Here is a 16,014-nt window from a genome sequence, read left to right as displayed (position 1 = left end):
AAAAAAAAAAAAAGCTTGAATTACTGCTTTTCCTTTCTTTCGCCGAGTTGAAAATCTACCTGTAAGGCATTCGCTATGCTTTGCTGATCGTAACTACCGATTATTAGATCGCGCCTGATTTTTCGCATCACAGGCAATGCTTGCGCGCGTCGGAGGACATCGGGAGTGTTCGGGGCCAGCAAAAAATGGAGGAGTACTGGACAATTTGGCACGTGTACCATTACGGCGTGCTCGACCTGGAAGTCCGGCCGGACGCCAAGCTCCCTCACCGGCGGGTGAACGTGGTTTTCAACTTGCTCAAGGTGCGGCGTTCGTCTGCACTTGTGCGCCACGGGCGCGATTGTATACTTACCAGACGCTCTTCAAGCAAGAAAAGTGCGCGTGGCTGTATGCACGTGTTTATGTGTGCTTGCGGACAAATTGGGGGAGGGAAGGAGGGAGAGAAAAATGGGGAGGATGGGCACAGCGGCTATACCAAAGAGTGCGGCAGCGACTACGTACGGGTTATAATGAGATCGCAATTAGCATTAAACGCTCGTGTGCTGTGTCTTCTGTATGCGCTAAATACCGCAAGGGCACATATAAAGAAAAGAAGTACTACGTACTCAGTCCTCTTAATAACTTCTTTTAAAAATTATTGCTGAAGGTTGTCTTGTGTATCTTCAACAATATGAATGCCGCAATGGACACAATGGGGCGCTATAACGTATAAAGCTACATTCCAAACTGTTCCAAATTCATTTCTACAATCAGGCCTCTGCGATTGGTCAAAACGTTTTTTGGCCTCCCTCGCTTCGCCTGTCTGTCACGCGACGTTGCGAAAAACCGCAATGACTCCCCTTTTGATATTACGTGTACACACAGATTATGCATGATTAGACCAAACAAACAAAAAATAGACATTTCTTTCCGTTTCTGCACCTTTCTCAACATTAGCCTTCCGTGATTCGTCAAGATGTTTTCGGGCTGCACACACTTCGCCTGTCTGCCATGCGACGTCACAAGAACACGAAAACTCAACGCATCAAAGGGACGTGTATGCATTAAATATGCATTAATATGCCGAAAAAAAAACAGGATTTTTCTTTTCGAGATAGCTGGAGGCTGCCCCGTTCGAAAGGAATAGAGGATGTCTACCCAGCGATCGCTCTGGCACTGGCTACTCAGAGCTGCCCGGGCGAATGGATTTATTTGCGTATAATAAACATTTTTCTGTGGCAGTATAACTACCAGCCCTTTCTGCACATGTATGACATAGCTCTGCCAACTCTCGTTCTCTGAGGATCCGTTTCAGCGGTATTTTTAACCTTTCGCTGTACGCCATCGCGATTTTCGACCAGCCACGTACCGCAAGCAAAGAAAATGGGAAGCTGGCCAATCGCAGACGCCGGCGCGACCCTTCTCATCAGATTACACACTTAGGCTAGAACGGCCCCATCAACGACCCCTCTCCACTTGTGTGGGCGCCTCGCCTCTCGTCAACCAATTATATAAGAAAAAAAAAACACTGTCAAGGTAGTCAATGGTGAGCGCTTTAAAAGTAAACAAAAGTGATCTGTAAATGAAGAGAGCATTTGATTGGGCGGTTCAAACAAGGCTGCAGGTCACCGCCTGGACCTTGCTTTGGCGGCTACGCAAATCTGACATCAGGGAATTGGAATAATGACAGACTGGAATAGTTTTGCGTTATGCGATCCATGATATCTGACAGTGACATCTATAAAGCGCTTCGACGAGCGACTAACAGCTATTACGTGATATGTCCATGCAAGATATATAGTTTGCTGCCTTTTCTCAAACAGATGGCCAGTTCATGCCCCTAATTTATACGGAGGGGGAGGGACGAGGGGAGGGGTCGCTCCGCGATTTAAGGCCGCGTGGTTTGTACAGGAGCGCTATAACGTGAAACTATTCCAAACTTTTCTATTCCAATTCTGCTGTCAGCCCTCCGCCATTGGTCAAAAACTTTTTTCGACCACCCCCCACTTCACCTGTCTGTCACGCGACGTCACGAAAACCGCAATACCTCCCCATCTGATATGATGTGTACACACTGATTATGCATGATTTGACAGAAAAAGAAAAACAGTTATTTCTGATTCGACCCCTTTTTGGCCATAGCGCTCGGCTATTGGTAAAAAGTTTTCGGGCTGCACCTACTTCACCTGCCTATCACGCGACGTCACAAAACCGCACAAACTCACCGCGTCAAAGTGACATGTACGCGATAAAGATGCATTAATATGCCGAACAAAACTGAATTTTTCTTCAGGATGGCCGCAGGCTGCCCCGTTCCGAAAGGAATAAAAGATGGCTGCCGCCGATCGCTGAGACGCTGGCTACTCGCACCTGCCGGAGAGCATGGGTGTATTTGCGTATAATAAAACTTCTTGCATGACCGTGTGACGTTTTCAAGCACTTTCGGCACGTTTACTACCTCATTCTGCCAACTCTTATTTGCTGAGGGTCAGTTTTAGCGTCATTCTTAAGCTTCCGTGGCATACCGCCGCGATTTTCGACCAGCCACCACAAGCTAAGTAAGGGAAAGCCGACCAATCGCAGACGCCGGCACCGCCCTCTTCATCCGGTTATCGATTTTCAATGCACTGGCTCTGCCCCAGTGAATCCCTCTCCACTTGAACATTCTCCTCGCCTCTTGTCAGCCAATTAGATACGACAAGCCACTCAGTGTAGGCAATGTTATTCGTTTTTCAAGCAAACAAAGGTCACCTCCTACGAACGAGGAGAGCGTTTGATTGGTCTGTTCACACAACCCTGCGGGTGACCGCCCGGTGCTTGCGTCGGTGGTTACGCACATTTGACGTCAGGAAATTGGAATAGAAACATATTGGAATAGTTTTACGTTGTAGGGCCCCAGGACTAATACAGAAGTATAATTTTTTGAAATTTTTAGTTTGGAATTGGTGTGCGTCGAGAACTTGCAAGTTTATGCGACAATTAATAGCCGTGCACTACTGGGCGTCTCTCAGAGGCCATCTGCATACATGTGGGACGTGGAAGTCTACCGGTCATCGATGGCTGCCGGCCTTATACACTAATTTTTTTCTCGCCTGATCCGCTGTATACCCCCGTCATTTCACATTTCTTAACTCATCTCTCTTTCCGCCAGTTATGCCACAAGCCGTCCTTTCCGAAATTCATTCATTCATTCATTCATTCATTCATTTTCTCGCTTCTCCTTGCTTTGTGAACGTATAGTCGCTAAGGGCCGAGCAGCAGAGGCTGCAGGAAGACTACCCGACGTCCGCATCACCCGAGCGAGGATTCATCGTCTTGGGCTTCCGCCTGTGGCCGCAGAACATGGCGCCTTTCCTCAGGCACGTCGCCGAGGAGTTGAGGTCAGCGCTGACAGCCCCGCGCGGGCAGCATTACTATATGGCTCTTTCGTTTACGGAACGATACGATGCTGAAGATATTATGACACTGGGGTTGTTGCTAAATGAACAGAGAAATTTAGCAGCGCGGAGAGTCACTGTAGCGCAGACTTATTACACATGCTCACCCGAAAGGTTCAGACGCGAGTAAGCAGGCTTTCTAGGTCATTGTTGGTCACCACGTGCAGCGCCCCAACATACCATTATCTAGCAAACAGTTTTATAACTGCACAAACAAACGACCACAGAGAGAGAGCACACAAGGACTGCCCTTGTCCTGGTGTGCTCTGTTTCTGTGGTCGTTTGTTTGCGCAGTTATAAAACTGTTTGCTAATATGCACCAACTCGCCCAACTAGTTATTCTGAGATACCATTACTAGCGCTGTAGCTCCCGCACAGGTCGTCCGGTACCACGGTTTTTAAGTATTTGCTGATTTGTCGCCGCTTTGCTTACACTTGTCAATAACAGCGCATTCCTCATTGACATTGAGAGTGGTGGTCGCAACTTTATGGTTATGGTATAGCTTCCGCTTGCGTTGAGAGGTGGCAGACTTTTTTTTTCAGAACTACAGATGGGACATTTTGATTCTCAGCTTAAACGCGTACCCAAGTACAATAGTTCTTCACAAGTTACGCATATATGGGCAGGTTCCAGCGTGGAAACTACAGCGAACATTCGCGATTACATGCTGCTCGTGCAGCCAAGACAACTTCCCGACCAAGGGCAACTGTCCTTGGCAGGCATAAGGTGTTTAGCATAATGAATTGGGAACTAAACTGAAAGTATATTTATTATTTCGGCTAGATTGTTAGAGTACACTTCTTTTTGGCACTCCGAGTAGGTTACGGTCTTATATTGGATAGGGACGCGAAAACGAAATACAGCAGGCAAGGATATATCTTCAAGTTCACCCACCAGCTCTCCTTGCACGACGTCATAAATTTTGAAGTAATCTGCTCGGGGCAAGTTAATTGCTTGACGATAGAAGTTGTATTACATTACACTTTGAAATAAACAAATCAATCAGCCTGGGCATTCTTCCACAGCCCTCAGGTACCCAAAGGATCCGAATACGCGAAACCACCTTGTAATATCTGACACCACTATAGTCTCTACGCCACGAAGTTATCTGTGAAATGTGTGTTGTCACCTTTACATTCTCGGTTAATAAACATTTCTAAGAAAGGTTATCATTAATGACTGCGTATTTATAGCCTCATTATACTTGCTTTCCCGTGGCCTGCGCGCACTGAGCAGCCGCCTATCAGAGTCTCACTCATTAGGGAATAGCAAGGCCGAATGGCCCTCGAGAAATGTTCATCAGTGGCGCGTCCGCTGCTCAGCAGCTGCTGAATTCACGGTATGTGACTTGCATGCGCAAATGATCTAACATGTCACTTACGTTGTAACGTGTCGCAGTGACTAACTTAACAAGTATGGTGTCACACGCGCACAAGCAAACATGAGCGCATCTCACTCGATGACCACGCGCACTCGATGTCAATACGCTGAAGGGAGGAAGCGCGGCAGCAGCAGCGAGCGTACTGACCTTCGTGCTGTCTCTAGCTTCAACGCGAACTAAGCCGCGAGAACACAGCACACACGAAGCTACCAGCAGTCGGTGCGCGCTGTGCCCGACGCAGATCGCTTTCAAGGTAGTGCCCGCTGGCCGCGCCATACGCAGCCGCCAGCGGAGTTGAACGCCCTCTCCCGCTTCCAGAGCCCTGCACGCGATGGAGGAAGACGGCGCGCTGCCACATCGCTTTCTTCCCTCGAGCACGCGAGATTGGGCCATTCATCGTCGGATCACCCTCGTACGCTTTCACTCGCACGTACTGAATACGGCTCGCGGTGACGATGTTATCGCACTTGCACTTTATAAGGAACATCACGACGTTGGCAACGACGGAAATGAGCCTTGGGTGTCCATATAATTGCCATCGCAATAAAACAAAACTGTCTTAATCCTGCCAATAATGAGACAGTTACGCCCGGAACTACATTCCGAAGCGCTAGGATATTGCCTGTTTACACCTCGTAACTCCGGCAGTGCTGCAAACGACTCGAGAGATGAAGGTACGTGCAGTCATGATAACTGTCAGCTGAAGGGATGCGCAGCAGAAATAGCACGAGCATTTCATGCTGCGTCTTTTGCCCGTCGCTTAAAGCGCGGGCAGTTATCCCTGCGGCGTGCCTTCTGTAATTCTTCCCCGGTGTTTATCGCTTCCCGCTAACGCCTGCTCCTTCGTCGCCGCAGCACATTCATGGTGGACGGCCTGATACCACTGACGCACATATCGCGGGATGAGTTCGCCGCCCGCTACCCGGGCTGCTGGGTCACGGGAGCAGCGCCCTACGAAGTGCCGCCGGACATGAAGGAGTTCCACATGCTGGGCATGGTGAGCGCCAAGCCTGTACATGTGGTGTATATATGCCCTGCGCGCAGCCTTCAGTGAAACTTCCGAAGCCACTGAGCAACTATAAAGCATGCGATTTAACAAATGCGTAAGCATTTCTATGCCTACCCAACGAGGAAACATGTCCGTCACGTACGACCGAATCATGCTATAAAGAAATTAATGTATCAATTGCTCTGGGCGCGTTAGGTATGCGTCTCGTTCGCTTTCCGCTGCTAACTTAAGATGCCTATCTAACTATGCACACTATTCGCTTCGACGAAACCTGTACCTTGCCTTCCATATGCCGGTAAATGTAACTTCTCGCTGTGAAATTACAATACAAATGCCACGCAACATTGTTTTGATTATGATAGCTATTGAGCACGCGCAGGGCAAGCCACGTCCCGATTAACTCTTACTTCAGCTGTAATCGTTGTCTCAATGACACTTGCGTGACCTCGCGTTGGCGACCTTTGCACCGATATAGGGCTTTACACTACGATAACTTGGGCAAGATTGGTGTTAGTTTCCGCGCTCTCTGATTGTGTTGTGGCTCATGCAGCATGGACATCACAGTATTTTTACTTTTTTTTTCTCCGTGATAAGAATTATGGGCAGTACGTGGGGATTTATTTGCCTAAGCTTGCATCGCTCTTCCGTCTTGGAATGTCATTCTTACTTCTCGTGTTAGACTGCAAGGATAATTTGCTGTCGCATATAATTTTATGACAAATATTAGCCTGATTTTACTTTCATTGCTAGTATTCTGCTGCTTTCACATCGCCACAGAAAAAGGTATTGTTCAGAATATCGCAAACGAGTTACGAAATGGTACAATCGGAAAGTCATACGGTTTTAGCGAGTCATTTACCTGCATGTTTGGTCATTTATTCATGGAGTAAAAAAATTACCATAACATGAATAATTCGTAAACGTTAAACACTTAACATCAGGAGGTAAGCACCACCCATAACAATGCAGGAGATTCAGCGCGCACTCTAAACAACGCCGTATTCGGTTATCGAACAGTGCACCCATACTGTACTTTCCACAGTTTCCACGCGGTGTCTGAACGCACGGTTGTTTACCCGTTTAATCGACCGACTGCAGTGCCGCAATTTTACCCTAGTGATGTTAGTACGAAACTACTCGACCTGTACCACCCAGCTTCAATTTTCACAGCCGCACTCACGATTGCCGCAGAAAAAGACCATGGAGGTGATCGGCAACCAGACGGAGTGGAATGCCTACCCGTCGTTGGCCGTGTCGGTGACAATGTGCACGCGCTTGTACATGATCAAGTCCTCGCGGGACCTGTACGCGCCCTGCGTGGACCACCAGCAGCCTCCGAACACCATGTCCGCCGTGAGTCGGTCGACCATGTGCTCACTTTATAGCAGAGTCAAGCTCATGCCGTCCCGAGGAGATTCCATAGTGTTTCAAGGGGCGTAACTCCACCCCTTGTTCTAGAACCTTTCTCCACTCGACACTGCTAGACTTCGACTAAACAATTATTATTATTATTATTATTATTATTATTATTATTATTATTATTATTATTATTATTATTATTATTATTAAAAGATAAATTATGGGGTTTTACGTGCCAAAACCACTTTCTGATTATGAGGCACGCCGTAGTGGGGGACTCCGGAAATTTAGACCACCTGGGGTTCTTTAACGGGCACCTCAATCTAAGTACACGGGTGTTTTCGCATTTCACCCCCATCGAAATGCGGCCGCCGTGGCCGGGATTCGATCCCGCGACCTCGTGGATGATGATGATGATGATGACGACGACGACGACGACGATGATGATGATGATGATGATAATGATGATGATGATTCCTAAAGGCATTCCCTTTAAAACGGTGCGGCGACAGTCACATAGCTTGGTTGAGGTGATCAGCTTTTATTAGACTTATTGCAGTTTATACTGTGTTGTCTATCTCTAGTTTATATTATTCCTGTTCATTAAAAGCACCATCTTAATATTGTAATGTTGTCTACGCCAGTAACGGCCCCCGGTTCTATATCTTCCCTGCATTCTCTTTCTTTTTATTTTCGCCAATACTTTAAACGTCTCTGGTTTACCGCTTGTCAGTTAACGCTCCCATCAGATTTCAAGCCCAGCGCTTCTGGAATTAAGGCGGGCGTTCCCTCCCGCAAAAGAAGTTAAGGTTCCTAAAAGAATGTGGATAGCAGTGGAAGAGTGCAGCGGATACTGCTCGTCGTCCATTTTTTATGTACTCGCGCGTAGTTTCTAAATAAACGTGTAACGTTTCGCCTATCGGCCCCTCAACCTCAAAATATATTCAAAGGCACCTTTAAACCCGTCCTCTGCTGGCGGCTTGTGGTTAGCGGCTCGAGCCCCGTGAGCCTGCTCGCTCTGCGTTGTTCGAGGCACTTTCAAGGCATGCGTCGACGTAATGAATGGGGCATATAGTTCCACACTTTATTCTATAAGCTCGGCAGTCTTATGATGCGCTAAGAATTAAGGCCATGCTGTGTAGTAGGCCAAGCATTCTGGAAAAGCTGTTTTATCTAGCAACCCGTTATATAGATGTCGCAAAACTCGGGATTTTAAAGTCTTGAGAAACTTGAGGGACCGAAGAGTTCCTTTTGTTTGCAAAATAAATAATATTCTCCTCAAGGTAGAGAAACCACCAATATCAGCAGTCGCGAATATGTACGCGACGCGTCTGTTTCGGAGAATATTTAGGGCTGCGAAAATACAGGGTTCCGCAGAAGAGATACAATGCCTATACCGCGTACTCTAGAATATAACGCCGGGCATTTTCCATCGAAGTCCCGCAACGCACCCCTCCTCGGGGTGACTGCGCAGCGAAAACGAATTATTTATGATGCGCTGACGAGGCTTCCTGACCCTCCAACACTCTTTGTAGAATTACCGCGTAATTTCCGCCGAGTGGTTAGGAATTGCCCCTTTATTTTTTACTTCTCAAGGTTATTAAACATTGTAATGCCCTTTTTCTCTGACTAAAGCGTTGGCGTTCTTTTTTTTCTCTCGTATGTTCGGTCTTACATTCGCAGAAGAATACGCTGGACCCCCTCCCCCCTCCCCCCCCCCCTCAACACACACACGCTGCAGTGCAGCCTACAGTATTCAATCTTTGCGCCAAGCATCATCGCGTTCATCCCGTATGATTCGTTTCGTTTACGTTGTTGCAGTTCTGCCAGGACCCACTCAACGTCTACGTAAATCGAAGCATGGACGGAAAGCAGTTCACCATGATATCCAGGCCAGAAGGCAGCGATTTCCTCCTAGCCACCTTTGAATCGTCCACCACTATTTCGACAAAGGTTCGACATTTTCTTATCAACTTCTCATGACAATGTTCTCGTTCTGGCACCCGTCACTTATATAGTTGGCATGTACAATCAAATATATAGTATATAGCACGTATACGGTTCTCTCAGGAAGAGTGCTTAAAAAATCGTGCTAGTCTGAGGATCATGACGCCACGGCCTTCTGGGGAAGGCACTCTGCTACAAAGAGCAGTAACGTTGATTAGTCGGCTATATTTGCTAGCGCTTTCTTCCTTCTACAGCAAATTTCTGGTGCTTTGAGGACATCAAGGGGAAAATCAGTAGACACTAATGAAATAAAAAGCACTCACCGAAATGAAGTCATGGTTACGCCTGCTGTGCTGTACAAACAAAGTTGTACACGTTCCTTCTCTCTCTCTCTCTCTCTCTCTCTCTCTCTCTCTCTCTCTCTCTCTCTCTCTCTCTCTCTCTCTCTCTGCGCAGATATGCCTCATCATGCGCGAAAACAGGGATCTCGACGTCGGCCTCGCATTGTTCGATATCGACTGCGAGGACTGGAGCAGGCGGTGTGACGATCGCCGCAACGTGGACCACAACCCGACGTTCGACATCAGGGGCAACAATCGCTTCAACCGAAGCACCGACTACTTCTTCCGCGCCGCGGCCAGGGTCAGGCGCGCCGGCCCCATGCCGTGCCCGTGACGCCGCGGCGCGGGAGCGGTGACCACCAGGGATGCCCGGAGCGACACTGCATCACGCAACTTTACTGTCCAAAACGACTTCCAAGACTGATCGCAAGCGACAAATCTCATATCGGTCGTGGTATATATAGAGACGATGCCGCGTGCTTCACGCACGTGACACTTTTTGACTGTTGTAGCACATTTGTCTAGCCGACAATGCTGGAGTGATTTCGTTTGCTTGGAGTTGTTTTTATACTTGGTGTTTTAATGTGACGTGTACTTCTCGATTTTTGGGTAATTAAGTAACGATGTGTCATAGTGGCTTGCTTTACGTCATATCATCTGTTTTTTTGTGCTTGCTTTTATCGCTGGAAGAAGCTTGCAGCGCGAGCACAGTGGTATAATGCTGCTCCTTTACCGCTGGCTGTTTCACCGCCGTCATTCACGTATCAAGAACGTCTGACGTCTTGCCAGTAAGCCGAGCAGAGCTTATCGTAGTCAGTGAGCAACTGAACGCATAGCGCATTGCGGCCAAATTTTCTTTGCTCGATGTAAGAGTTGGGTGCGATGCTTCATGTTGACTATACATCGATGACTTATTTTTGCCTTGCGTTCAACGATAATCTGGTTTGGCTACAGAAGACTATGACAGCCGTCAGTAAACGCACTGAATGTGAGATATCATGTCAAACAAGACTCGTCGTTCTGACAAAGACCGTGGGCCCAATCGCTCTTTATCTGGTGGTGCCGAACTGAGCCATTGTCTCAGCTGCAAGTCGGCTTTGCACGAGTCGAGTTTACTTCATTTGCACCCTCAAAAGGTCACAATAAAAACTCTACAGAGAAAACGTGAATTTTCAGTCGTTTCTGGCTGCCACTGAGAGCGAATTCGGGTCAAATTTAACGTCCTGGTTTTAGTACTAAAGGCAGTAATTCGCACTTCAAGATCCTGCAAGAGGTATTGAGAAGAATAGTGGGCCAGAGCCACTGTTGGCACTAAAGTACAGAGAACCAAGAGTACTATACATCGGTGAGTACGATAAACTTTTGCAAAAATATTCCGAACGTTTAGCACACTTCGAAAACTGCATCAGCTGGAAAAGAACCCCTAAACAAACGCAAATATTTCTAAATACAGATTTTAGGTGATAATAGTGTGTTCAAAGAAATCACTCAAGTCTGCAAAAATTTACATGAAGACCGGTCAAACTGCGAGAAACCTCCACCGGTTGCTGTGGTGTCCATCCTCTCTGCAAAGATTCATCGCAAATGTGTTAACATTGGGCTTAGAATCTCGCAACAGAATTTTTAAGGGCGTCAACACCACGTACCCGAGATGCACTTCGCGTTTTTTTTTTTTTTTGCATAGTACTTCTTTCATTCCAATGGCAATCGTTTGAAAATTGCCCACTGTATAGCTTACTACTCCACGAGCGTGTATTAAATCATGTGGCAAATTTGACCGATTCCTATATCGCCCTCGTCCTCGGTTTGCAACGGTGAGTGATTCTCTCGAGATTGACGTCACGGGAGGTCTGTCCGAGCCGAACGTTATGTTGTTCAGAGAAATTGGATGCTTCACGCGGTCGGAATCGTGTCGGATGTCACTCACGCTCCCGCCTCGAAGCTGAGATCGAGCACACCTATGGGTGCTCTTAGCTGGAATGCGGCACTCTGGAGCGTATTCCTGACAGCTCGGTTTTGACCCTCCTGGTATAAATCGAGCGCGCGAAAGCGGCCAGTCGAATGTAAGATTCGTCAAGTGCACACGTCACGTGTGCACATGGCGGCAGAGCGGTGAATTCGTCACGTGGTCCTGGTTGATCGGGGCATGCATTCGCGGCCACAGTCATCAGGTCGTTCAATCCACGTTAATGGCCCTTCCGGTCGAGTTATTTCGCAGTTGTTTATTTCGTAAAGCTTGATGCCCGGATGCCACGTTGGCTATATGCTTAGCAAATCGTACCGCGAAAATTTTAGCAGCACGAATGCTAGCAAAACGTGTTTTCTCGGCAGTTTCGCAAGTTACCCGGATTTGGGTGTACGCTGGTGCAGCTCATCGCATGGCACACGATGACGCCTCTGATTGTTCGCAACTGAGTGATACCTTAATAGAGTTCAAGACTAGACATACAATAATAACTCGTTGCGCGTATGTTACGCATCGGCAATGTGCAGGCTTGACTCGCCTCCTATTTCGAGCGTGGGCAGAGCTGCGGCGCGTCGCCGTTCGATATTGCACTATATCGCAGCTCAGAGCTTAGTAACGACACTCTCAAGTTTCACAATCACAAAAAAACTTGTTGAGACCTCTCATGAAAACGATAAAAGCTTGCCTCCCATAGCCAACAGCCAGTTCACCGTGTACCATCCAGCGTGATCCCATATACCAGCATGGCGCCGGACGACAGACGGCGCTGTGATCGCAAAATGGTCGCGCCCTCTGTAAAACTATCTATAGAAAGATCGACTAGGAGAGTACGTGGAACCTCGGTAGCTGCGCTTTCCTCTCGGGACGCATTTCAAAACACATCATATAAATGATAGGTACTTCTCGTGCTAAATACAAGTCATTTATTCGTGGCCCGCCTCCTTCATTCAACGGCTAACGCCACAATAAACGTTTCCTGTATGCTAGCGGTGAGTTTATACAGGGTGTCCCAGCAAGCTTGGACCAAGATGTTGAAAAAAAAAAAAACTATGCGTTCTTCAGAACAGAAATCCCGTGGATGTTGTTAGCGTTTATCTAAACTTACAGTAGCATTTTCTTGCTCGTCTTCTTTTGAGTAATTGCCCGAGATAAATTAATTAGCTTATTAAATATAGCTTGAAACATTCAGGCGTCAATAGGAAAGTTCTGGAGCTCCACAAATGTTGTCCAATCTAGGCACTTCCAACGAGATAGACTTAGCGTGGTCGTTTTTATTCAGGGAAAACGAAAGCCCGCGGAGTTGAAAAAGTACCACGTGACAGCGCGCTCTGTGCGCCCGAATGCACCACGATTACAGCGCTCTCAACCGTGCTTTGTAAAAAAACATCGCTCGCTTCGCGCCTTTCGTGCTGCCCACGACAGAGCTTCGCATTGTGCTTGGTTCCGAGATAAACGCCAGTGGGTTCGGGCGGCAGTTGAAATACAATACAGTGCGGCTCCCGTCTCTGCCGCGATAATTGCACTCTCACGCTAGCAGAATCTATGCGGAGGAAAAATGACAAGCTCATAAGTTCGAATTTGGGAGCAAGACCCCAACAAGTAAACATGCATTATAACAAGCTTGATAACGTCCTGTGAATTACGCTGGTTGTCACAAAAGGAAGAATTGTTAACTGACACGGAAGGTTGCTTTTTAGCTTCCTGTTGACGGCAGAGAATTTGTAATTTCATATTACTTACGTGCCTATTCCACGTCGTACAAAAGTTTCACACAGATGGCTCTTTTCATAGATAACGGTTGTAGAGATTTATTCGCTGTGATGTCTGTCTAAAGAATGTGTTCAAACAAGTCGCCCTCTGCCACAATGCAGTATTGGCCCCTTTTCAGCACGTCCGATGTAGCTTTTTTGATGACGCAAGACGGTATCTCGCTGCAGGCCTCAGCAATCTCTGCCTTTAGCGCTTCTGGTGTAGTCGTGTGTTTTGCCGTACACTCAGTTTTTCACATGTCCCCACAAGAAGAAGTCAAGAGGTGTCAATTCCAGTGACCTTGCAGGCCATGCCACTGGTCCATGCCGCCCGACCAACTGGCGTTTGAAGGCTTCGTCAAGACAGGCTCGGGCAAAGCTGCTGCTGTGAGCTGGTGCACCGTAGTGCTGATACCAAGTTCGCTTTAAAAACGCAAAAAGAAGATCACAGCGAAAATATTCGACTGGGCCTTCCAAGATGTCGTTCACGTACCTCTGAGCAGTGAGCATGTGGTCAAGAAAATATGGGGCCAATTATTCTTCCGTCAAAGATACCGCACCACACACTGAATGACCATTGGTACTGGTGTTTGGTCTGCGCCACCCAATGCGCGTTCGTATCGCTCCAGTAATGCGCATTATGGATGTCGACTTGAGAATTTCTGGAGAAGGTTGCCTCATCTGTCCAGAGCACATTGTCAACAAAATCCGGTATTTCGTCGCTGTTCACAAGGATACAATTTGAGAAATCAAACCGCCATTGAAAGTCTCTTTCTCGCAGTTTTTGATGCAGTTGGAGGTGATACGGATGCATTGCAGCCTCTCTAAGAGCTCTTGACACTGAAGACTTTGAAATTCCGACCTCACCACTCACATCACGCACGCTGGAATGAAGGTCTGGAGTCATGAAAGCCAAAATGACTCCTTCAGCCTCTTCACTGATAGTGCCCTTTCTGTGCCGCGTCTTCTTGAAGCTACCTGTTTCTTTCAGCGTCAAGTAACACCCCATAATTGTGTTCGCACTAGGTCTTTCCCCACATTGCCAATTTCGGTACACCTTGGCAGCTTTCCTCTTGTCGCCCCGTGCTGCTCCCAAGGCTAAGACCATGTTTGCCTTCTCCTCGCTTGAGTGCGGCATGCTTTGGGCACTGAAAGCAAATTTTTCGAAACGGTTGCGCGGCAGGACAGTAATAGACAGTCGAGCTCACATGCATATAGCCGCTGGCACAGCTTCGAAGACAAGCGGCGTTGTAACAAGTGATGCTCTCTCTCGCACAGTTTCCAGATGTATGACGCATCTGGAAACTGTGCGAATACTACCCCCCCCCCCAATTGCGCATACTTGGTGAGCCAATTTGTCAATTCGGACACATACACATGTGCACATCCCTAGTGACACATGCACTGTGGCCCATACCCTGTGACCCAAGTAGTTGTAACATTGCCAACACAGCAGAGAAAGTGCCGCTCTAAAACCCCTAATCCACCACACCCCCTTGACCTTTCATTCGTATGGTCAATAGCAAGGGGCTACCGTATCGAAGGGAAGAAATTTGAGCAAGCAAGGCAGATGCAGATTAAGGTGTATGCCATATTCATGCAGTTGCTAATCGCCTTCTACTTCCATCCGATTCTTTGCCAATCCTCCATAGTGGGTAGTGAAGTGAACACAGGGCAAACGAGCCAAATAGATCAAATAAAAACAAACGACACGTTCGCGCGGCGTCAGCCTTATTCCTGTACGAAGAAGAAGAACAAGAAGAAGAATACTTGTCCCGCTTGCAGCCATCGTGAGCTCTGAGTGCAAAGTCACACCGCAATGTCTTCCACGCAGCGTCCTTCGACCCGCGTGCCCGTAGCGAAGGCACCCCCGGTGCAAGTGGTCGACACCGCCGATAGCCGGAAGGTGGGGCGCTCCTACAGCATCCAAAGTGAGTATAGCGTCTCCAGGCCCGCCATGTTGTCTTGCTCGTCTGACCACGTTTTTTTTTTTTCGTTCGCCTTTGGGAAAGCGCTGCCTGTGGGCTCGGCGCACGAACGAAGAAAATATGCGGCGTATTTGACAACGCTCCCGGAAGGCCAAATGTTACGGCACGTGCAAGTGCATATATCTTAATGCGATTAGCATTCTGTGGGAACTTAACCAACTTCGAGTCTTCTTTTTTTTTTTTTGTCTAACCTCTTGACGAAACAAGAACTACAGCAATTCTGAGAATTGCCTACTGAAGCGCAAGCATCGTCGGGCTCGGCTGTGGATTCGCTTTTGCTTAGCGTTGCTTACTTGCCTTTCCTAGCTTATGCACGTCTACCGATGGCCTTTCCGGTGGCAAAGAATGCTTAGGCTTTAGTATGACATATTTTCTCGCCGCATCCAACCCATTAAATGCAATCGTACCAATTGAGCCGGAACGCCAGGCGCTAGCGCGCCTCGACGGAGCAGAGCGCTCGAAAGCGAACCCCAGCTGCCGCAGTAGCGCGTGAGGCGTTGCGTGAGGGGAGAGTGCATCGCCGCGACGCCACGTCACCCTACTCGCTGTCGCTCACGCAAGTCTGCATTGTGCGCGCGCTCCTCGTCCACGCACGCTCTCGCCTGCGTTCTCACTGCGCCTCGGTCGTCGCCGCCTCGGTAATGAGGCCAGGCGCTGGTAAGGCCCTATGAAAACGCGCCAAGCGTCTCAACGCGCTCGCTTGCCCGCGAGATGTAAGTACGTAACTCGAAGGACGCTCGGCAGCGTTCAATACCGTATTTTCGCGATTCTAAGCAACCCCCGATTCTAAGCACCCCCCCCCCCGTCCCCTCTATTTTCGCGAAAAAATTGGGAAAAAATTTTGCATGCGAATGTAAG

General features: G+C 48.0%; 1 protein-coding gene across 1 annotated transcript; it reads left to right on the top strand.

The window, feature by feature from the left end:
• Positions 1-137: 137 nt before the first annotated feature.
• LOC142574015 (uncharacterized) lies at positions 138-10,827 on the top strand. The gene is made up of 6 exons (XM_075683210.1): positions 138-302; positions 3,220-3,359; positions 5,654-5,795; positions 6,999-7,160; positions 8,988-9,119; positions 9,570-10,827. Exons 1-6 carry the CDS (start codon positions 186-188, stop codon positions 9,786-9,788), a joined length of 912 nt encoding a protein of 303 aa, XP_075539325.1. The 5' UTR covers positions 138-185; the 3' UTR covers positions 9,789-10,827.
• Positions 10,828-16,014: the final 5,187 nt, after the last annotated feature.

Source organism: Dermacentor variabilis, chromosome 3 (genome assembly GCF_050947875.1).
Source record: "Dermacentor variabilis isolate Ectoservices chromosome 3, ASM5094787v1, whole genome shotgun sequence".
Lineage (NCBI taxonomy): Eukaryota > Metazoa > Arthropoda > Arachnida > Ixodida > Ixodidae > Dermacentor > Dermacentor variabilis.
This window is presented reverse-complemented; position numbering and strand designations above follow the sequence as displayed.

Bases quoted from the DNA above. Each gene is read 5' to 3' on its own strand.
- LOC142574015 (XM_075683210.1), top strand. From the start codon at position 186: ATGGAGGAGTACTGGACAATTTGGCACGTGTACCATTACGGCGTGCTC. The intron at 3,360-5,653 runs GTCAGCGCTGAC...TCGTCGCCGCAG, and splicing joins CACGTCGCCGAGGAGTTGAG to CACATTCATGGTGGACGGCC. The intron at 7,161-8,987 runs GTGAGTCGGTCG...ACGTTGTTGCAG, and splicing joins CTCCGAACACCATGTCCGCC to TTCTGCCAGGACCCACTCAA.